The following is a 23,039-nucleotide window of genomic DNA, read 5'->3' as shown; positions in this document are numbered from 1 at the left end:
CTCGATGTTGTGAGGTTCATGGGCATGAGCAACTCCTTTATGATGTTGACTGCTACAGTGACTACCATTGGTATCGGTACCAGCAAACTGACCCGGCTGGTCTTTCAGACTACAATCAATACCACAAACGAGCTTGTTATGTCTATGGACTGTCTGATTCAACACCCTTGCCGTCACCATCTCCCATTCGGAGTCGACACAGAGTCAGCATCGAGCCTGTTGCATCAGTATCGAAATAGAAAAAATCCAAGCGCAGTGTGCCTATTACTGAGGTACCTCACTGTGATCGAGTCCCAGCTCAACATAAGTCATCTCCTCCAGAATTAGCTAAAATCTAAACAATCCTCAATTCTGACGGCTTCACAACAGGATGTCTCCATGCCTACATCACGCCCTGCTCATCGTGTTACTGTTCCTATGGTTTCTGCTTCCAAGCATCGCCATTGTTGACCATCACCAATTCTTTCTGTCTCTGAGCAGTCCTCAATGTCATCAATTTCAGACCAAGATCCTCCTTCTGCTTCATCTGGGGAATCCCCATCACATATTCCAACTCCAAATTCAGATGCTGCAGATGTGCACCTACCATCGCCATCTGAAGATTTTACTTCTTATGCAAAACTTCTTTTAAGAATGGCCAAATCTCTGGAATTGGACATTGAGCAGTCAGCTCCTCCAAAACATGATTTAGTCTTTGAGGACATTAATCAAGAGAAATACCACCACTAAGTTTGACAATTATCGCAGGTATGATGGACCTCATTAAGGAGTCATGAGACAAACCTTCAACATCTCAGATTCCCAGGAGAGTGGAGAACCATTATCACACTCACAGCACCGATACAACATTTATGTTCAAACATTTGCCACTTAACTCCTTTATCGTCCAGTCAAATCAGTCAAGAGCAGGCAACCGTTCCATGGTGACTCCCACTAATGAGGGAAGAAAACTAGATGTCCTAAGACGGCGTTTATACTCTCTGGCGTCTTTCATTATGAGGGTTTTCAATTATCAGGCCGCCATGGGTGCCTACCAGAGGCAGCTATGGCATAAAATTCTGCTCAGCCTCCAAGCTGCCCCTGAGGACATTAGAGCTACAGCCATCAATACCCATCTTGAAGCCATTATGCTAGCCAACACCACTTCAAGTCATTGGTTTCTTTCATCGCTCTTAGATGCCATGTGTGGCTAAGATCTTCAGGGATCACAGATAATGCTAGAACTCACATCGAGGAGCTACCCTTTGATGGTGCGGGTCTCTTCAATGAAAAGACCGATGATGTCATGGAGAACTTGTACAAAATTCGCAAGACAGCTCGTTCGTATGCCATTTGACAACCTAGGTATCAACGCAATCAATGGTGCAAAACCATTTACCTTCCATCAATCTTACCATCATCCTTACTGCCCCTGCAAAGCTCAGTCTCAGGCTCCTGAAAGATCCGGTTTTGCTCAGCCATCCTCCGCTCCTCCTCCTTTCCGATCCCAGGTCCCTCAGCAATGTAGACAAGGTTTCAGTCAACCTGCCAAAAATAAAAAATAAAAAAAATAAAAAAAAATCAAAACAATATCTTTGACTTACCTCTATCGGATTATTCTCATCATACCTGGCTAGCACCTTTTCTCAGCAAGTGGTCTTCTATCACCGTGATCATTAGGGTGCTAGCCATCATACGTTTCGGTTACCTGCTGGAATTCACGGAACTTCATCCTCTCGGTCATGTCAGACCTAGAATATACTCATCTGCTCTAGAGGATGAGGTTTTGCTCCTTCTTCAAAAGTATGCTGTCCAGAAGATATCTTCTCAGAACATCCTGAATGGGTTCTACCTGTGCTACTTCACAGTACCAAAAAAGGACGGAGGACTCCGTCCTATCTTAGACCTGCATCTCCTAAACACCTACATCCATCCAAGGCGTTTCTCAAAACAGTCATCCCTCTTCTTCAATCAAGCGATTGCTTCAGGATGAATATTTCCGTATTTCAATTGACAAAGATCATTTCAAATACCTTCAGTTCTTTTTCATGGACACCACGTACCAATTCCATGCCCTTCTATTTGGCCTGTCTACCGCTCCAAGGACATTTACTAAATGTATGGCTCCAGTCACTGCATACCTTCATCTTCACAACATCTCAGTGTTCCCATATATAGATGATTGGTTGGTAGTAGCAAAATCAAGCAGCAAGGCCATAAGGGACACAACATTCATCCTACAGACGAACAGAGCTCGATCTTCAAGTCAACCAAAAAGAAAAAAAATCTAATCTACAGCCATCTCAAACAGTAGATTATATTGCAGCACATCTTGACTTGGTTGCAGCCAGAGCGTTTACCCCTCCAGAACGAATCATCAAATTAAGATGTGTTATTCACCCCTTTTTGAGTTGCAGCACAGTCACCGTTCATCATACAAAGCACCTGCATGGTACTTGTCCCAGTTTGACCCTATGATGGATCATCCATCCAAGTGTCTTAAAGTGACTCCAGAGTTGGCTCATCAATTGACCTGGTGGACATTTGTATGTCACCTCTTGGTAGGCCATCCATTCAGGCCTCTCCAAGTTACTGTGCAAGTCACAATGGATGCCAGTCCGACAGGGTGGGGAGCACACTGCAGTCATCAAAAGATCCACGTGGTCAAGCTCAGAAAGACTGCTGCACATAAATCAACTAGAACTTTTAGCAGTCATTGAATCTTTCCAAGCTTTCCAATTCCTGATAGCTGGTTGTGTGGTCCAAATTATCATGGACAATATGACCACCCTTTATTACATCAACAAAAGTGGGGTACCCACTCCTTACATCTTCTTTATCTACCGATCCGGCTGTGGGAATGGTGTTACGACCACCACATCTTCCCAGTGGCTCTTCATGTCGCTACAGAAGAGAATGAAGTTGCCGACCGTCTGAGTCGCCTGACCACCCAGACTCACGAGTGGGCCCTCAACAATAATGTCTTCTCTCGTCTCTGCAGTCGGTGGGGGACACCAGGCCTGGATGTGTTTGCCACCCAACACAACACCAAGTGCAGCAGATACTGCTCCAGAGTGGGGAGAAGTGAAGGCTATCTCGACAATGCCTTCATGGTGGATTGGGAAGACGCACTGCTTTAGCTGTTTCTACCCTTTCCACTCATCCAGAGGACAATAATCAGGATCCGTCAGCTGGATCGAGGTGTCATATTAATAGTACCGTGGTGGCCTTGTCAACCGTGGTTCACCACTTTCAGGACCATGATCTCTGAATATCTCAGGTTACCACTTCAAACTTCCCTACTCACTCAGGACAAGGGTCCAATTTGCCATCCTGACCTCAGCTCTCTACACCTCACTATGTGGAGAATTTTCCCAAAGTGGCTGAAGTCCTGAATAGAGCAAGGAAGCCATCAGCTCAATTATTGTATTCCTACAAATGGAAATCATTTATCAAATTTGCTAAATCACAGAAATTACCTACAATTCCAGTTTCTTTGGATACCCTTCCTAAGTTCCTTCGGTACCTGTTTGATCAAGGTTTGGTTTTTTCTTGCACAAAGTATATTTCTGCAATAGTGTCTTAACAGCCTGAAGGATCCAAAGCTTCCCGTTTATTCTCTCATACCATGTTAAAGAGATTTTTAAGAGGACTGAGAAATATGCGTCCACCTGTTCGACCTCCACTTCCCCAGTGGTCTCTCCAGGTCGTCCTTCATGCACTTGCTCGCCTTCTGTTTGAGCCTATAGCTTCTGCAAACCTCAAACTCCTTTCCATTAAAACTTTGTTCCTTGTGGTGATAACATCTGCATGCCAAGCAAGTGAACTGGCTGCTCTTCGAGCCGATGACCCGTATATTCAATTTTTTCCTGATAAGGTTGTGTTTTATCCAGATGTGTCATTCCTCCCCAGAGTAATCTCTGATTTCCACGTCAATCAACCTCTGATTCTCCCGACATTATTTCCCAATCCAACTTCTGCTGTTGTGCGCATGCTCCGCTCCCTTGATATTCGTCATGCCCTGGCTTTTTATCTTTCCAGAATCAAGGACTTCCGTGTTTCTCCCAGACTTTTTGTCTGTTTTCATGGCCCACAAAAGGGTTCTCCTGCCTCCTCACAGACACTGTCAAAGTGGATTGTCTCGGCCATTACACTGGCTTATGAATTAGCAGGCAAGACTCTGCCAGAGGTGCTGAAGGCACACTCCACTAGAGCGATGGCAGCGTCTACAGCTTTGTTCCGTGTCGTTGAAGTCCCTGACATCTGTCAAGCGGCCACTTGATCTACACCCTCGATGTTTGTAACACACTATGATCTCGATGTCAGGGCCAAAAAGGAAGCAAGTTTCAGAAGAGCTGTACTAACTTCGTTGTTTGTGTGATGGCTCTCCTTCTGGTAAGTGAGCTTGCTAGTCACCCATTTGTGTGGATTCACAGAGGCCACGAAGAAGAAAGAGAGGTTACTTACCTGTAACCATGGTTCTTCGAGTGGTCCTCTATGCATCTACACATCCCACCCAGCCTCCCTGCTGTCTGTCACTTGTTGTCTTGAGCTTTATGGGGGTCAAGATTTTGACAGTGATGGACATTTGGAACTGAGTTAACGGGTGGGTGCAGCATGCGCACCACGGGGCAACATCCTACTAACAGGGTTTTTTAAAGCTCTAGAATATTCCGAGAAGTCCTGCGCAGGTGCCCATTTGTGTGAATTCACAGAGGACCACTCGAAGAACCATTGTTACAGTTAAGTAAGCTCTTTCTTGGCACAACATACTCAGTTTGGATACATGTTCAGAAGAAGGAAAATTAAGTTGGCCTCTGTGTACCTTCTGCTTTCCTTTTAGTCGTGGCACCAATATAATGGAACATCCTCTCTAGAGAAGCCTGCCAGCTCTCATGCTTGTGCTCTTTCTACTGCTTTATTAAAATATGCAAGAGAAATTCTGATGCCCTTAAGTAAAGATTTCAAAATCCACATTGTACCGTCTCTGGAAGGCCAACCAAAAAGGCATGTAAATGGAAGTACTGTACAAATCAGGCAGAGATGTCTAAAATTGCTACCAGAGGCTACTAAGTTTTTTAAAATGGTTAAATGGTTTTCTAATGAATCCTGGTGTATATAGTTTATTAAGTAAAAATTAGTTCCAATCATTTATAAACTCAGCAAGCAGTTTAGAGTGACTCTCAATAAAGTCAGTAATTACAAGAAAACAGGTATCTTTGAAACTGACATACATTAGCATAGTGTACCATTTTGGATGGGGAAGAGAAAAGGAAAAGGTTGAAGAATGAAAGACTTGAATCGGTTGCATTAATTTATGCCAAATAATGAAAACCTTGCTTAGTCAAAGACCTTCTTGATGTATGCTTCAAACCACGTATTGGTGGAATGACTCATTGATACAGACTCACAAATAGTGCTGTCCTTTAGAGGTTCTTCATCTCCCCTTTTCAACCTCTGTTTACTTTGGAGAAGATAGATGACTTTCTATAGGAGAAGGCCTATAGAGATATCTGAAGCTATGTGTTATTGTGTCAGTGTTGAAATAATATGGTTGCTTGTGTTCGTCTTTTGTGCCATTTGACATGTCTCTAGATACCAGTCACAAAAAAGAATGAGACAGGTTTCAGTACAGAAAATGGTGGGATGACTGTTATTCTCATTGTATGTTTTCAGTAAACTGGCCAAAACAAGGATAGGTGGACATATAGCTAATTTTAAGTGATGGAATTACTGTACTATTCAAAATTATACCTGGGATGATATGTAAATTGATATTTTAGTGATAAAGCAATGAATACCGTGCCATATAAATCAATATTTACAGTCCTAGTATGAGAAAAAAGTGCTGTTGCAAACTACCATGTTATTCCCGAGGCTGAATTTAGGCACTGTAGGTGTACTGTGATTAAGAATTTTTAAATTTTTAATATATCAGTTTGCTGTATTTCAGTCCACATACTATTATCTTTCAGAAGGCAAGTTCAGATTTCATCTTTGTTAGATTGGAATGAATACAAACAAAATTGAGCGGCTGTTGCAGTTTTGTGATCTGTGACATAGTGCAATTTACTGCTTTTGTTCTATGGAAATTGTATCCATTAATATTAAATCATGACTTTTTAAATCCCAAATGAATAATAATGCATGTGCATGGATAGTAACTTCAAATATATGCTGGTAAAATTCCATGTGACAAGCATTATCTAACTTATTTTCCCTAATGTACCTTCAATATCTGTGCAACAACTTGAATTAGCTGCTCTAGTCCTGGCAATATTGTGCCATACTAATCCTTGTTCTCCTTTTTGGTGTTACAAAACGATGTGCTATGGATGTTATCGATGATGCTGTGTGTGTTTCCACACCACAGCCTTGTTTCACGCGGGGTTAATCATGGTCATAAACCATCCCAACCTCTGCCCCGCATTTCCAGATCAATGTGATTGTTGATTTGGAAAGGTAGCCCCTTGTGGACCAATAAACCTATTCAGGTTTCCCTTTTTAAAAATCATGTGGAACAAACTGAGGATATATGTTCCACATCTGCATCTATATTGAAGGGGAAAGGTCTGCAAATGAGCAGTAATGGAGTTCAGGTGCATACAGTTAGGAGGTTCTGTCCAGTAGGTACAGTCAACCCTCGACTTACAAACTTAATCCGTTCCGGAAGTTTGTAAGTCGAAAAGTTCGTAAGTCGAATCAGCATTTCCCATAGGAATGCACTGAAAACCAATTAATCCGTTCCGGCTGTTTTTGGTTCTGAGGTCAAGGGGCAGTTTGTAACTCGAATCATTAGTTGCCATAGGAACTAATGCAAAGCCGGTTAATTCGTTCCTACCACTAGGGGCAGAATGTTTTCTTTTTTTCCTTTTAACCTAAGATGACATAGGTTTAAAAAAAAGGAAAGAAAAAAGGGAGGGAAGAAGGGAACAGACACCTTTTCAACAGAACACCTTGAAAAGCACCTTTTCAGCCATGATAAGCACCTTCTGGGAAAAACCAAGCACCTTTCAGACAACAGATCACATTGAAAAGCACCTTTTCAATCAAGACAAGTCAATACAAGCACCTTTTGGGGAAACAGGGGGCAGCAAAGGAGGGAGGGAGCACCTTTTAAAAATCAAAAAATCATTTTTTTTAAAAAAAAAGGCAAAAAAATAAAAATACAGTCCATACAACACTGTATCAGGCAATACCAGTCAGTACCAGTCAGTTTGAAGACTGTCTTCAAATCCACTCTCAAAATGCTGGGAAGAGCGAGGAAGCAGACAGGCACCCTCTTCACTGGCCAACGGTTAACTGAAAGTTCAAATTTTGTGCTTTCCCCACCTCCCGCATGTTTTTTTTCGGTTCATAACTCAAATCTAAGTTTGCAAGTCGAGTCAATATTTTTCTATCAGAGCGTTTTGTAAGTCGAAATGTTTGTAACTAAGGCCGTTTGTAAGTCGAGGGTTGACTGTAATGCTGTGCTATTAGAATACCCAGACTGTATAACTGGGCACAGCCTAGTTTGGTTTTGACTGCTTTTCAGACCTTCCCCAAATAGAGATTCACGTCTCTGATACTTCCGATTTAAAATAGGACCTCTGTTTAATACAGTTCTGTGTTACTGGTTATATTTTCTAGGAGAGTACCCTTAACCTACTGTGTTCTCTTGTTCTCCTTATCTTAGAGGTATTGTGGTTATTGGGAGTTAAGTATAGCACTTTTTAAAATTTAGGATGAAAAAGGGAACATCATATGCCATATGAGTAGAGCAGCTTCAGACAGTGGTTCTTTTATGCAAATACATATATATTTTATAAAAATATTTTATTAAAAAAATCTCTCCCAATAACCATAATACCTCTAAGACAAGCAGAACATGACACATTTTCTTTGCAATTATGCTTATATAGTAAACTGCATTTCTAATAGTCTACTTTACTTCTACAGGCAGAAGGAGAGGATAGCCTTAAAAAGATGCAGTTGATGGAGCTTGCAATTCTCAACGGCACCTACAGAGATGCTAATATCAAATCACGTAAGTACTACGGAACTATGAATCTTTTACATGTGAAGGTACTTATAAGTTGTGTCTTGCTTGTATACACCAATAGACCAGCCAATACCTGTATTCTATACATAGTCTCTCAATCTTGACTTGTTCTTATCCTTCTAATTATTCTGATATCTGGAAATAATCCATTCTATATATGTACTTCCTATGCCCTTGCTTTCTAAAGCATGCACATTCCCAATTTGTAGTTCTTGGTTGGTATGGCATTGTGACACTGCCTAGCTTAGAATATTGCCTAGCTTAGAATATTGTGGCAACAAGTAGAGTGAGTTGAGTCTGCTGTGGAAAGTTGAGGAATTATAGGCATCTTTTCTGCATACAGTGGTGCCTTACTTAGCGACGTTAATCTGTTCCGGAAAAAACGTCGCTAAGTGATTTCATCGCTAAGCGATTTTTAAAAGCCCATAGAAACGCATTAAAATGTGTTTAATGTGTTCCTATGGGCTTCAAAACTAACCTTAAGTGAAGATCCTCCATAGGATCTTCATTTTCGGTGCCTCTTAAGTGAGGCAAAACAGCAGGTGGCCATTTTGAAACCGCCAATCAGCTGTTTAAAAAGGGTCGCGGGGAACTTCACTTGAACTGTTTGCATTGCAAAAGTGGGAAGGAGTAACGTTCCCATCTGCTCTCCTTTCGAGGGAACCATTTCTCCTTCTCTCTCTCTTTTTTTCTCTCCCGCCCACCTGCCTGAGCCCGCCACTGCTTTCCTCGACCGAGTGTGTGGTGTGTGTGTTGGCGTGTGTGTGTGTGTGTGGGTGCACGTTCCCCTTCCCCTCGCCCGAACGGAGCCCAAGGCGAGACGGCCGGGATTGGCCGCCAAGGGCCCCGAGCTCTGCCCGCCTGAGCCTGGCTTGGAAGAGAGCGAGAAAGAGCAAGAAGGAAGGGAAGGGAGAAAAAGAGAGAAGGCAGGGGAGGGGAGGAAAGAAGAGCGGGGCTGCACTCCCTGCGTTGCCTAGTCTGGAGCGGGAGCCTGGCAGCGGTGGAGCAGCAGCAGGAGCAGCCGCCACTGGAGCCCGCTGGTCTGAGGAGGAGTCAGCCCCATAGCCCTCTCTGCTCCTTGGGCGCAAGGCAAGGCGGGCGGGGGGCTTGCCTCCACCAGTGCATGACCATGGGTGACAAGAAGAGCAGGACCAGGCCAAAAAGGCAAGCAAAGCCTGCAGCTGATGAAGCTGGCCAGCGAGGGAGTGTGTGTGTGTGGCGGGGGACGGCGCTTCTTTCCCCGCCACGGAGCAAAGCTGCCATTTGGAGGGCGGAGGAGGGAGGCGGCAGTATGCGGGGGGGTTGGGGTGGACAGGCTTTGATCCCCCCTCGGTTCGAAGGGGCAGGAGGTGGACCTGTGGGTGTCCTGATGGCCCAAGTGGTCGCAGAGGCGCCCCTTGCGAGGAGGGGGGAAGGACGGACTCCGGGCTAGAAGGTGAAACGGGGAAGCCGGCGGAGGAGAGAGCGGCCAGTGGTGGTAGTGGTGTCTCCCGGTAGAGGGTGGGCTTCCATGGGATCCCTTGGCCGGGATGAGAGGCTCCCCCTTAGCCCCCCACTGCTCTGCTCTCCTCCAGTTGGATCCTCCCACCTCCTCCCAGACGTGCAAGGGTCGCTTTGCCATGATCGCATAGTGATTTTTCCCCATAGGGGCCATCACTAAGCGATCGCTCTGGCGATGGCCAAAACCCCGTCACTAAGCGATTTCATCGCTAAACGGAGTGATCGCTGAGCGAGGCACCACTGTATATAATTTCCTTTAATTGATGGGTGGGCAGAATGTGGCCCTCCACATACTGTTGGACTGTACCTCCAAATATTCCTTACCCCTGACTGTGTTGGTTAGGAATGACAAGAATTGCAGTCCAGCATTGAGAAGGGACACATTTTGCTTTAAATATTTCCCTGGCTTAGATGAGCGTTTTTTCCCCCAGTGGCTTAAAGTAACTTCTCCATTACATATCTATGTGGACAGAGCAGCTCATTGATTTAGGTATCTGGCTATGAAGCCAGAGACTGGGAGTTCAATTACCCACTCTACCTCCTTGAGATACACTCCTTGATCCATAGGGTCCTTTCCAGATTTTCTAAGAAATATCCAGCAAGTCATTATGCTTTACCACCTGAAGCAAAGGTGTGCCTTCAGGAACTAGAGTCATAGAGAGAGGCACTAGTAAAGGCAGTCAGAGCTCATATGAGAGAAAAGACAGATCTTGCCCTAACTCCTCATCCTCCCTTTTTCTTGCACTTGGAACTTCTTCTAGTAGTTCATCTTCTCCAGGCTGCCACCAATTCAACAGGCCAGGGACAGCTCCTTGATCAATGTGGATGGGGTACCCATAGATTGTGTCCCTCCCCAGGATACCCTATGTATGGTAGGTAAGAATCATATTGTTCTCTCTTGATCTACCACTATACAAAAATAATACATTGTTGATTTCCCCCATCATCCTGGTCACCACCAATTTCAGAATGTGATACAGGCACCAGATGTACCTTTAAACTAGCCATTAAACTTTTTGGCCATGGCCATAAACAAAATAAGAAAGATAGGCTGAATCAGGATTGTATGGGTTGCATAAAGAACCTTATAAGATGGTGTGGGAATAATTGTTTTCCTGTCTGTGGCCCCCTTCAAATGTGCTAGGGCCTCCAGGGCACCATACGTTCTCCTCCCCCCCCCCCCGTTAAGAATGGCTGCTAAACCATGCAGCATCTCCTAAACATAAAAAAACAGGCAAAATATTTCCACTGTTGTACATTGCTGTGGCTGCTGTTCCATCTTCTCCAGTCTTGAAGAAGCTGATAGCAGAGTACCTGACTTCAAGTAGATGAAATCAGCCCATAGAGAAACAGTAGATCCATAGAAAGATGTTGAAATCCACAGTGGATGGTATTCACTGTCAACATTTTCACAAACTCATCTACACGGCATCAGAAATGCCTGTGTTTCTCCTTGCAAGGGAAGCTCTACAATTCAATCATTCAGTCTGTCATTGTTCCCAGCAAGATAATCATGACAATATATTTGTAGCTATAATGGCTTTGTGTCAGAATGGAAATCAGACATATGTAGGATGCGTTGTAGACAAGAAAGGCTATACAGAAAAGAAAAAAATGCTCTTGATTATTATAAAGCTCAGAACTGGCTAGTTGCCATATCGCTTTCCCTGCTGGGTTACTGAGAGTAACATTCACCTTCATTGACTGTGTACCATGGCCAAGATGAAAACTATTGTTTGTTCACTGCCTTACAGTGCAGCAGGGAACTGAGAAGCACCCAAAGCCCAGGTCACTGTAGATCCAAGCTTTTGTGCATGGGATATACACTACTTGCATAGGAACAGTGGGTGGCAGAAGAAAAATGGTACACTGTAAATTTTCTGGAGCTGTGAAGAGTTCTCCTAGCCACAAAGGTCTTCCTGTACGACCTGCATGGACAGGAAATCATGGTCTACACTGAAGTCCCCTGGGAGGAACTGGGCGGCACCTCCTCCTGCAGGAATCCAGTTTCAAGCTAGTCTGGTCAGAGACAAATCATTAGAGTTCATGGAGGGACAGCGCTGTTCCAGAGTTTAGTGGTTAAGTACATAAAATATAGAATGGAAATTGGAAAATACTTCTGGGTACTGCACAAAATGATACCTTTGTCTATTGACATACAAAGAAACATTTTATTTACCACAGTAGCTTCATTTTATATATTTGATGGAATGTGTTCTCCCCACTGGGAGAAAGCATCTTACTGCCCAGGATGACTAGGTGGGACTTCCTCAGTATATCATCCCTATACCTTTTTTCTGTCTCTGCTTCTTCATCTCTCTCTCTCTCTCTCTCTCTCTCTCTCTCTCTCTCTCTCTCTCTCTCTCTCTCTCTCTCTCTCTCTGTGTGTGTGTGTGTGTGTGTGTGTGTGTGTGTGAGAGAGAGAGAGAGAGAGAGAGAGAGAGAGAGCGCAAAGGATAAAATGAAAACTTCTTTCAGCATACTAGGACAGTGAGGAGCTTCCTTGCTCAAATGACTTGGCTGCAGTCATTTGAGTCCTGCCTACCAGACCAATGTAAGGAGGAACCTGCACATGGTTACCTTTCAGTCACTAGAAAACAAATGTAGGGTAGTAAGTTGAAGATTCTTATTTTTCATATGGTAATTTTTTGTTTTGCACTATTCTTAATTTTGTTTAGCACCTTTTTTCAGTCTGCGTGTATATAGAATTGTTGTAAAACTAAATTCCTTGCCACTTACTAATTGGTTAACAGATATTTCGTTTTGAGAGTAAGCGTAGTTGACCTGAACAATAATTGATATGGAGAATAATTTCTTCTGTCGGTATTTTTATTTAATCAATGTCAGTTTTGCATAACAGACTTAATAACAGACTTTATACAGGCATAACACAAGGATGTTGATTTATCTTACCATCTTTAATACATAAATGATCCAGAGAGATAAGCATTTAATTTGCAGAGAGGACTTTGCCTTTGAACAGAAATGTCAGGTGCCTTTGAAGGTCTAGATGTATACCTGTTAAAACAATGTGGATATGAAATGTAAATAGTCTCATAATTTTTCAGTGTGTATTTATGAAATCTACATAAGTTTAACTTTTAGTTAAATAGGCTAAGAAAACCTAAAGGCTGAAATTCTGTGGACTCTTGGGAGTAAATTCTGTTAAGTTATGTAAGTAAACATACATAGGTTTGAAGTTATTCAAGCCCTCAAAACGGACCCTGAATACCTGTAATATATGGCCTGGCTTGAAAGTACACAGCTTCTAGTAACTTGGTTTTGTCTGAATTTTAGGTCCACAGCCTGAAGCCTATTTGAGACATTAGCTGTTTATAGAGTCTTTAGTTTCTTCTGAAGAGGAATGGGGCTTTTGCTCTTGATGTTCCTGAAGTAAAAGGGAAGTGTTAAGGTGCCATTCTGCTGGTGTTCTATGTTTTGTAAGGCATATCCCTGCTGTTTTCCACCATCCCAGAAAATGAGTAAAAGCCATTGTTGCAGTTTTACTCTAACCAATTAGGAAAGCTGTTCCAGGTTTGTTTGTTTATTTATTTATTTCATTTATTTCATTTATATCCCACCTATCTGGTCGTTAACCTTTCTGCTAAGAGACAGCAATAAGCAGCCGCTGTACTAGTTAGATAGAATCTCATTATCACAATCTGGTTATCTAACATGGGAGGCTGTCCAAATGTTTTTAAGGGGAAGGGGAGGTTTCTTTACGATCACATTATGTTTCAGGGGCCCCTGTGTGGGAACATGGCTCAATCAATTGTTCTCAATTTCACGAGTTTGTTTATTGGAATGGGGGTCTCTGTGTACTCACACTAATGGATCTGCACCTGTCCAGAGTAGAGATGAGGACATAATGAGGGTCCAGCCCCCTGGGGCTGGACAGTCCACTCACCTTCCGCTGTTGCCGCAGGCTCCACACTCCCTATCAGTCCAGAGCTCGCAGTCTGCAAGCCACTCCTGACAGGAAGCAGGAGAACAAGCCTTGTATACGAATACCCCCATCTCTAGTCCAGAGCTATCTCTTTGAAACCTTCTAGATCAAGAGAGGGTTTGAGGCTTATCAACAGCACACATGTCAGTATGCAACCCTCAGTTTTCTTTTGTCTATCACAGCAGCCACACCCTTTAATTTTTCCTCCTGTGAGAAATTTAAATAGGAAAAAAAAATCATTTTTGAGAAAGCACTTTCAGCAGTGATTTCTCCAGAACTGATGCTGCCTGTCTGAAAAATCTCTTGGGTTTCTAAAAAGTCCCCATAACGTTGGTTACATCTGTCTCAACTGCTATCATAACTGTGCTGTACTTACTCAGCAATCTCAGCCTCTTTGTTGACACCATTACACCTGGTGCCAGCTCTCTAATTGAAAGTCTCCTCACTACTCATCCCATCCATACTGAAGTATAAGGTATGCAAGTCTAAGAGAGCTGTGTCATCAGAGCACCTTAGAAAATTGTGTATATTACTGTGCCCAACCCGGCATCAAAGAGATTAAGGTGATTTTTGGCAAACCACCAGCAAAGGTCCTTTAGGTGCATTCAGCACAAGTTCCAACACAAGTTCACTCCCTGTAGGAGGGTGAAAGCAGGGATGACACCAATGTGGCTGTACCAAGCCTTGGACTTCAGCATTGAGTGGGAGGTTGGATATGATGGCCTTATCGGCCCCTTTCAGCTCCATTATTCTATGATTCTGTTACCTAGCAAGATGCATCTGAGTGCACTGACTTGGTTCCAGAAATGCCTAACATATAGCACACCAACCATCATGTATTCTCTTGAGCAGCAACATCATTCTCATTCTGCTCTTCTAGGGTCAGAAGATCAGTGGTTGGGTTGGTGGGTGGGTGGGTGGGTAGGTAGGTAGGTAGGTAGGTAGGTAGGTAGGTAGGTAGGTAGGTAGGTAGGTAGGTAGGTAAAATATTTTTACCCCACTTCTTTCCTTAAAATAGACCCAAGATGGCCTACATCATTAAAAGACAATACTGTATTTAAAAGGTAAAAACAAGTATACAAATATTTAAAAGAATCAAATACCACACTAAAAATGGTAAATAAAATGGTAAACAAAAACAGCTTTAAAGCAACAAGGCACAATAGTCCATTAAAACCGCTCTTAGAAAGGTAATCACTAAGGGAAAATCTGAAGAGAAAAGCTTTGCGAAAGGAAAGCAAAGATAGGGCCAGCCTGGCCTCATATGGGAGGGAGTTCCAGAGTCTGAGTGCAGCGACAGAGAAGGCCCTCTCCTATATCTCTACCAAATGCACCTGTGGAGGTGGTGGGATCGAAAAAGTCCTCACCAGATAACACCCAGGCAGGCTCACAATGCAGTCCTTGAGATAGCTTGGACCCTAGCTGTTTAGGACTTGATAAGTTAAAACCAGCACTTTGAGTTGTGCTCAAAAATGGAGCTGCTGTAACAGGTTATGTGATCCCTGTAACCACTCCCAGTTAGCAATCTGGCTGCAGTGTTTTGGACCCATCAATATCCTAGCACTTTCCAAAAGCACCCCGACATAGGTTGTGTTACAGTAATCCAGGCATGTGTCACTGTGGCCAGATCAGATTGCTCCATGAATGGACACAGCTAGTGCAAACGCACTCCTGGCGATTGCCGAAACATGGGCATTCTGGCTCAGAAACAAATCCAGGAGTACTCCCAAGCTGCTCACTGGTTCTGTACTAGCACCCTTATTGCTACTCACCACCTCAGTTGCCGTATTGTAGTCAATTTCTTCTTAATTGCAAAATGATAAGAGAGCTCATTAGCATTTGACTAATGAGCAAAGTGGTGTCTCCTTATATGCCCAGTTCTGCAAGTTCAGAGTTAGGCTGTGGCCTAACATAAACACAGTCTTGATATTGGCCTTGACCTGATTCAGCTAGGAAAAACACACAACCATGTATCAGCTCACACGGAAGGCATGAGAGAGTTATGAAAAACTGTGAAACAGAATCAGCTTCTGGAAGAACCTCATGCTAAAGACAGCCACTTGAAGCAAATACGGATGTTTATGGAAACAGAGGGTACATACCATTGTACTTCTTCATTATGACAAAAGTTCTCCTTGTTGATACTATACTCCACCAGCCTTCGTGATTCTATCTGATGGCAACATATCCATCTTACCTTTTCTGCCTTTCACCTCGGTACTGTCCACCTCTGTGTGTGTACCATAGTTCAGCTACCACTTAGATCATTCAGGTCACTCCAAACACTCCCAGTGAAAGTCATACTTCTTCCTGTCACCATCATTGTACCAAGGGAGAGAGTGTAGGTGGACAGTCTTTGTTTCACCAGCCCAATTATTAATTAGGTGAGAGATTGGTATGGTCCATTTCTTTTGCATCACAGTGCTGCTCATTGGATCCATTAGTGATCCCTATTGTCCGTATTGGCTGGACTGGAGGAATCCCAAGCCGGAATTAAGACTGCCAGAACAATTATCAATAACCTCAGATATCCAGACGATACCACTCTGATGGCAGAAAGTGAGGAGGAATTAAAGAAACTGTTCATGAGGGTGAAAGAGGAGAGCGTAAAAAATGGCCTGAAGCTCAGCATCAAAACAACTAAGATCATGGCCACTGGTCCCATCACCTCCTGGGAAATAGAAGGGGAAGATATGGAGGCAGTGACAGATTTTACTTTCCTGGGCTCCATGATCACTGCAGATGGTGGCAGCAGCCACGAAATTAAAAGACACCTGCTTCTTGCGAGGAAAGTGATGACAAACCTTGACAGCATCTTAAAAAGCAGAGACATCACCTTGCCAACAAATTCCCGCATAGTCAAAGCTATGGTTTTTCCAGTAGCGATGTATGGAAGTGAGAGCTGGACCATAAAGAAGACTGACCGCCAAAGAATTGATGCTTTTGAATTGTGGTGCTGGAAGAGACTCTCCTGGAGTCTCCTGGACTGCAAGGAGATCAAACAGAAACATAATTGGGATCTGTAGGAAGCAATGTACCCTCTAATTTTCATCTCCACTGGGTGGGGCTCCGCTTCTCAAGTGCATCGCTTCACCCTGCATGTGTGTTGAACTCCACCCCCCTGTGTGTAGGGTTCCATTGTGAACAGAACCTAATGTGATCGCTGTGCGATGGAGGAAGAACGCTGCATGCAGGGAAGCAGAGGCATGTGTGTGTGCTGCCACCCAGCTTAGAAGAAACCTTGACAAGGAAGTACAGAAAATAAGATACAAATAGAGGCTAAGCTGAGAATTCTTATAATACATTAATGTCTTGTTTCCTTTTCAAAGACATAACTTACAGTTATAAGAAATAAAAGCAAGGTTAGTAAAAACAAGAAGTTTCCAAAACATTTCAGCCATTACTTACCAACCGGATAGTGCAGTTTGCCATTGATAGTTCCACTGTGGTGTGGTAGAGATACAAATGTGTACCAACATGCTACAGAATCTTCATGATAATACATATTCAAGAGAAGTCAAATCAGCTAGTCATCTTGTTGAGAGAAAATGCAGAGATATTAAAGAATGGGAATTCTGTGTTCTTGAAAGACTGTTCCAGATGTGGGGTTATATAGAGATTGCACGTTTGCTTCCAGTACTGATAGGAACCTTAATCTTTATTACAAAAGAACAGGAACAGACCAGGACTTTCTAGGAGATGCGCTCCAACAGTGGTACAGTAGGAAGCTCGACATGTGCTTCCACTTTGTGCTATTCACTAGGATCATGTTGAAGATTTGACAAGAGCAAATGCATAAAATTCTGATAGCTCTGTGGTACCATACCAGTAGTGGTTTCTTTTTTCCTCCTCCACTTCAGTTGTTGAATCTTTCTTCAGCTCTTGCTTGACTGGATCTCACAGAGAGTTGGGATTGATTATTCATAATAGTGTGGAGGATCCAAGCTGGTACAGAGTAATCAGAATAATATAGACTGTGAGGAAATATTCCATTTGCAAAATTGTGCCAACAAATAGCAGACTTTTGATGTTTTGCTAAGGATCATACCTTTGGCTCTGATGACTGTTCTGTTCATCCATTTACACGGTTTTTGCTGATGTTGTGGGATAAAGGGCTGCTGTTTTCCCTTATAAAGGTAGATTTAGTAGCTCAGATAACTCATTTGCTGGGAGACTTCTTTTCTTACAGTTCCAGAAATCAAACTAGTTTTGTCCCCCTCTATGCAGCCTCTCCTAGTATTGGCTCAGCTCCAGAATACTGCCTTATTTGCTGGAGGCTGCATTGGCACATCACACGAGAATTTTGTGCTCTTAGGCACAAACCAGCCCTATTTTTGCTGGTACCCTGACAAGTTTGTACTCAAGCCAAACATAACATTCCTGCCTAAGGTGTTCTGGGGAAGGCCATTTTGACTCAAATATTTGCCAGATTGGCCATGAAAACAAGCACATTGGATTGCTAATTGTCTAGGAGATCTCAGCTAAAGAAGAGTGCAGATCCCTTCCTACTTATTCATTTTGGAGGTAAGCTCATTGGTCCTTAGTCATTAATGTGACTGTATAGAGACCACAGCAGAGAAAAAGAGGTTGCTTACTTGTAATTTTCCTTCTTCAAAAGGTCATCTATGTGTTCACATGATTCATTCTTCCTCCCCTCTTCAGCACCAGTTTACAACTAAACTACTGCTGCTGTGTCACATGAATTTTTGAACTGAGGGGGTACATACGGACACCTGTGCTGTAGAAAAGAGCTGGGTTTACCACAGAGACTCTTTCCATCTAGAAGATACTGAAGGAGCAGTTCTGTGCAGATACAGACCAATTAGTATGAATGCATAGATGGCTACTCAGAGGAGAAACTGATTTTTGTGTTAGCTCTGGAAGGCCAGTTCTATTATAGGGCCAAATCTTATGTGTTGCCTACCACACAAGATTTGAGTTTGTTGTGTTCCACACAAGATTTGAGTTTGGAGATGTTCTAAAAACAATAAATAGTCTTGCCAGTCTCCAGAAATTAGTACAGGATCTGGAATATACAGTACAGTATGACATTTCCTAGATTAAAAGATGACAGATGCAGTTGTGGATCTCTAGATGGGAGGGAATTTGTATGATTGGAATTGTGGTTTATTCTTGAGTATTACGTATTCTGACAGATTTTTGTCCAATCTGATTATCCTACATTGTCTATTATGATGTATTGTTCTGAATAGTGTGATTTTGGGGGGTTGAGAGATGGGAAGCTGCTTTATTGATAATCATGCTTTGGTCTCTGAGTCAGGAAGTGAACTTTATAACCTTCTCTAATTTATTATATTTTTAAATAGATGCTCTTTATAATTTTCTTGTCTATATATGATGGCTGTAACATTCTATTTATCTCAAATTATGCATTTGGCAATATAAAATGGGAACGTTATTTGTTGACCAAATGCTAGCAAAGTAGTGTTTCCTATTTGCAGACCAGCATTTCATAATAGAATTTACATAAAGCAGAATATGTCTTGCATCCAGATAGTTCCAAATTTAATCCATTATATTTTGAATCACATTTGAGAAAGAGCACCTGGTGTTGTCATCTATCAGTAGACTAATACTATACTAGGTATAATTTCAATCTGACTTGACATAAGACTATCCCATGTCTTTCTGTGAATTTCTGCAGCTGTAGTGTCTGTATTGTACACTGCTAGGGGCTTGAGAGTATCCTAAAACAAGATCTGGTTAGTCCCTTTTTGTCTACAAAAATTTAGGAACATAGTGCTGGGTTTCTGTAATCATGTATAGAATGTCTTTCTTTGTTACTGGAATCGTTTTATTTATTTTAATTTATTTATTAAATTTATACCCTGCCCATCTAGGCACAAGTCTACTTTAGGCGGCTAACAGTAAAAATAGAATAAAAATAGAATAAAAACAGTATAATAAAATAAAAAGCAACAATAGTAATATGGTTCAAGATGGGGAAAAAATAAAAATATTCAAGTGATGACAGGAGAGAAAGCCTTGCTCAGGTTTGTTGTGGAATCTACTGGTCTGGACCATAGCTTGCCTGCATGGCACAACAGTAGTCCTATATGTAGATACCGTCTTTTTGGATAAGTGATTTGAAGTGAGATAGCAGGCAACCTAACTTTAGTCCAGGAATGGAGTATGGAGAGGGGTTCTGTTCTAGGTTGTTCTGGCTGATTCGCATCCACAGCCGCTGAAAAATGACATACACATGAAATATTTTCTCAGGCATTCTGCAGAATTAAGGTAGTGAAACCTAAAGGAGTTATGTAGGTGGAAGCTTTGCAAGTTATGGAGAAAACTGGGATGGGGCGAATTCAGGCATTGAAAATAATTCTTCCTATCAGCACAGCCTTTTCCTTGATTATGCTAGAATGGTCACTCCCTGAGCAGGGGGAGGGGCAGCTGGGTCTGAATTTACAGTGGGGTCTCGACTTACAAACGGCTCGACATACGAACGTTTCGACTTACGAACCGCTCTCATAGGAATATATGGACTCGACTTGCAAACTTAGATTCGAGTTACGAACTCTTTTTTTCCCTTTTTTTAAAAAGCTAAGTCATCTTAGGTTAAAAGGAAAAAAGAAAAAAATATCCCCCTCTAGTGGCAGAAGGCGGAATAGCAGCTTCCCATTAGTTTCTATGGACAAAAAGAGCAGATACGGATTAAATGGTTTTCAATGCATTCCTATGGGAAATGAAGATTCGACTTACGAACTTTTCAACCTGAGAACTGCCTTCCAATACGGATTAAGTTCGTAAGTCGAGACCCCACTGTATGTGCATATGATGTGCCTATCTATGCCCCAGTATACCTCTTCCATGCACCATACTTATGTTGGGAGAGTGGGACATTGGCAATAAATTTCAGTTGTTCTGCACTTTTGACCCCAAGGTTTGGCCTGACTGAGAAGAGACAGAGTGAAGAGCAGGCAATGAATTTGATTGATTTAGTTCTAGAGGTATGAATGCAAGTTCCCCTCTCCTTTGCAGACAAATTTCTGATTTCTTACACCTTGAAGAATTGGAATAGGAATCATTGTCAAGTGTTCAGAGATTTGTTGCATGTTTTAGAAATATCCTGTAGAGTTTGTCTTAGGTATCACCATTTTCTAGTAAAATGCCTTTTAACATTTGTCTGAGTTGTAGAAATAGAATAGGTGAAGCTGTTCTCATTATCTTCATTTCACAAGAGAGCTACACATCATCATAAATTCTTAAGTAGAAGCAGTTTATGGGTGCTCAGACTAATCAGAAAGAAAGTTAGTAACCTAGATCACACCTGCTCTGTGCAGTGGTCATTTTGTTTTGTCAGTATATGTGCAGTGGCCAGTGAGGAAGATCAGCATATAGTGAATGACCTAAGTTATGTTGTTATGGACTGATGTCATTTGCAGGGAACCAAGCCAGTGGCCAAGGCTTCCTCATGATCCTTCTGAGGAGAGTGACATGCACTGTTGTTTTTGAATTGCCGAGCGTTATGAATATGGCCAAAGGAGTTTAACAGCCTTGTTACATAAAAGGTTGATCCTGTTCTCTATATGTGTTTCTCTGTGACCTTGTGGTGGAAATGTTTAAAAGTGTATTTCATGTGGTATGAGGAGGGGCAGTGAGGAAATGAGGTGAATGGTAGAAAATCAATAGGACTGGGTTTGTGATAGTACAGTATTGGTTTTATATATTTATTTAGCTGATTAGCTGCAGTGGTTTGGGATGTGGACAATAAGGAAAAAAGATACTGACAGTCTTAGTTATTGTTATTCTGTCTATGACTGTTATCCTATGTGGAGTGAAAAAAGAAACTTTGGTTATTTAAAAATGTAAATGAATCATTTATAGTTATGTTTAAAATGTCTTTAAAAACAGTGGTTTATTCCTAAGTAGGCATTCTTAGGATCATAGCCTAAATATTCTGCTTATTTGAGGCCTTTCCCTTTCATTCTATCCAAAGCTATCCAGAGCTCAAAATTTACAGTATATGGTAAAGGATGGTTCTTTGGCAATAGTGATTGAGTGCTAAGGTTGAAGATCTGAGCAGGAAAGAAGATGCTTCACCCTTACGTTCAGAAGGTCTCCTTTCTTGTAATTAAGGAGTAGGTCCAGAGGCACATACCCTGTTTTCCAAAAAATAAGACCTAACCTGAAAATAAGCTCTAGTATGATATTTCATACTTCATGGATTGCTGCCTTGTCGTGGCGAGGGGGCTTGAGTAACTCAGAGAAGCTATGGGCTATGCCGTGCAGGGCCACCCAAGACGGACAGGTCATAGTGGAGAGTTCTGACTAAACGCAATCCACCTGGGGTAGGAACCGGCAATTCCACTCCAGTATCTTTGCCAAGAATGCCCCATGATCAGAAACAAAAGGCTAAAAGATATGACGCTGGAAGATGGGCCCCTCAGGTCAAAAGGCGTCCAACATGCTACTGAGGAAGAGCGGAGGACAAGTACAAGTAGCTCCAGAGCTGATGAAGTGGATGGGCCAAAGTCGAAAGGACACTCAGCTGTGGACGTGCCTGGAAGTGAAAGGAAAGTCCGATGCTGGAAAGAAAAATACTGCATAGGAACCTGGAATGTAAGATCTATGAACCTTGGGAAGCTGGAGGTGGTCAAACAGGAGATGGCAAGAATAAACATCGACATTCTGGGCATCAGTGAACTAAAATGGATGGGAATGGGTGATTTCAACTCAGATGATTATCATGTCTACTATTGTGGGCAAGAATCCCGTAGAAGGAATGGAGTAGCCCTCATAGTCAACAAAAGAGTGGGAAAAGCCATAATGGGATATAATCTCAAAAGTGATAGAATGATGCCAATACGTATCCAAGGCAGACCTTTCAACATCACAATAATCCAAGTTTATGCACCAACCTCCATTGCTGAGGAGACTGAAATTGAACAATTTTATGAAGATTTACAACACCTTCTAGAACTGACACCGAAGAAGGATGTTCTTCTCATTCTGGGGGACTGGAATGCTAAGGTAGGGAGTCAAGAGATAAAAGGAACAACAGGGAAGTTTGGCCTTGGAGTTCAAAACGAAGCAGGGCAAAGGCTAATAGAATTTTGTCAAGAGAACAAGCTGGTCATCACAAACACCCTTTTCCAACAACACAAGAGGCGACTCTACACATGGAAATCACCAGATGGGCAACATCGAAATCAGATTGACTATATTCTCTGCAGCCAAAGATGGAGAAGCTCTATACAGTCAGCAAAAACAAGACCTGGAGCTGATTGTGGCTCTGATCTTCAGCTTGTCATAGCAAAATTCAAGCTTAAACTGAAGAGAGTAGGAAAAACCACTGGACCACTCAGGTATAATCTAAACCAAATCCCTTACGAATACACAGTAGAAGTGAAGAACAGATTTAAGGAACTAGATTTCGTGGACAGAGTGCCTGAAGAACTTTGGATAGAGGCTTGTAACACTGTACCGGAGGCAGCAACAAAAACCATCCCAAAGAAAAGGAAATGCAAGAAAGCAAAGTGGCTGTCCAACGAGGCCTTACAAATAGCAGAAAAGAGAAGGGAAACAAAATGCAGGGGAGATAGGGAA

At 42.4% G+C, this 23,039-nt stretch overlaps 1 protein-coding gene and 1 long non-coding RNA gene across 19 annotated transcripts in view; one reads left to right on the top strand and one right to left on the bottom strand.

The window, feature by feature from the left end:
• Positions 1 to 23,039, top strand: part of QKI (QKI, KH domain containing RNA binding) — a 214,743-nt gene that overhangs the window by 168,889 nt on the left and 22,815 nt on the right. For 13 of the 18 annotated variants that reach the window (XR_012085235.2, XR_013540518.1, XR_012085234.2 and 10 more), the window contains exon 5: positions 7,918 to 8,005. Coding sequence is in view for 14 of the 18 variants with exons in the window: in XM_072994420.2 (XP_072850521.1) it covers positions 7,918 to 8,005 (88 nt within the window). In the remaining 4 variants the exon portion in view is untranslated. Of the gene's footprint in view, positions 1 to 7,917; positions 8,006 to 10,281; positions 10,393 to 23,039 lie in introns of all 18 variants that reach the window. The other 5 variants (XR_013540517.1, XM_078383196.1, XM_078383199.1 and 2 more) reach the window with 2 other exon arrangements.
• On the bottom strand, positions 12,189 to 16,959 carry LOC144585904 (uncharacterized). The gene is made up of 2 exons (XR_013540526.1): positions 16,875 to 16,959; positions 12,189 to 12,538 (listed from the first exon to the last, which is right to left on the bottom strand). It is a non-coding gene; the product is annotated as an uncharacterized LOC144585904 (long non-coding RNA).

The sequence above is a fragment of the Pogona vitticeps genome, chromosome 1, assembly GCF_051106095.1.
Source record: "Pogona vitticeps strain Pit_001003342236 chromosome 1, PviZW2.1, whole genome shotgun sequence".
Classification (NCBI taxonomy): Eukaryota; Metazoa; Chordata; class Lepidosauria; order Squamata; family Agamidae; genus Pogona; species Pogona vitticeps.
The sequence above is the reverse complement of the archived record's forward strand: the minus strand, read 5'-3'. Positions and strand labels throughout refer to the sequence as shown.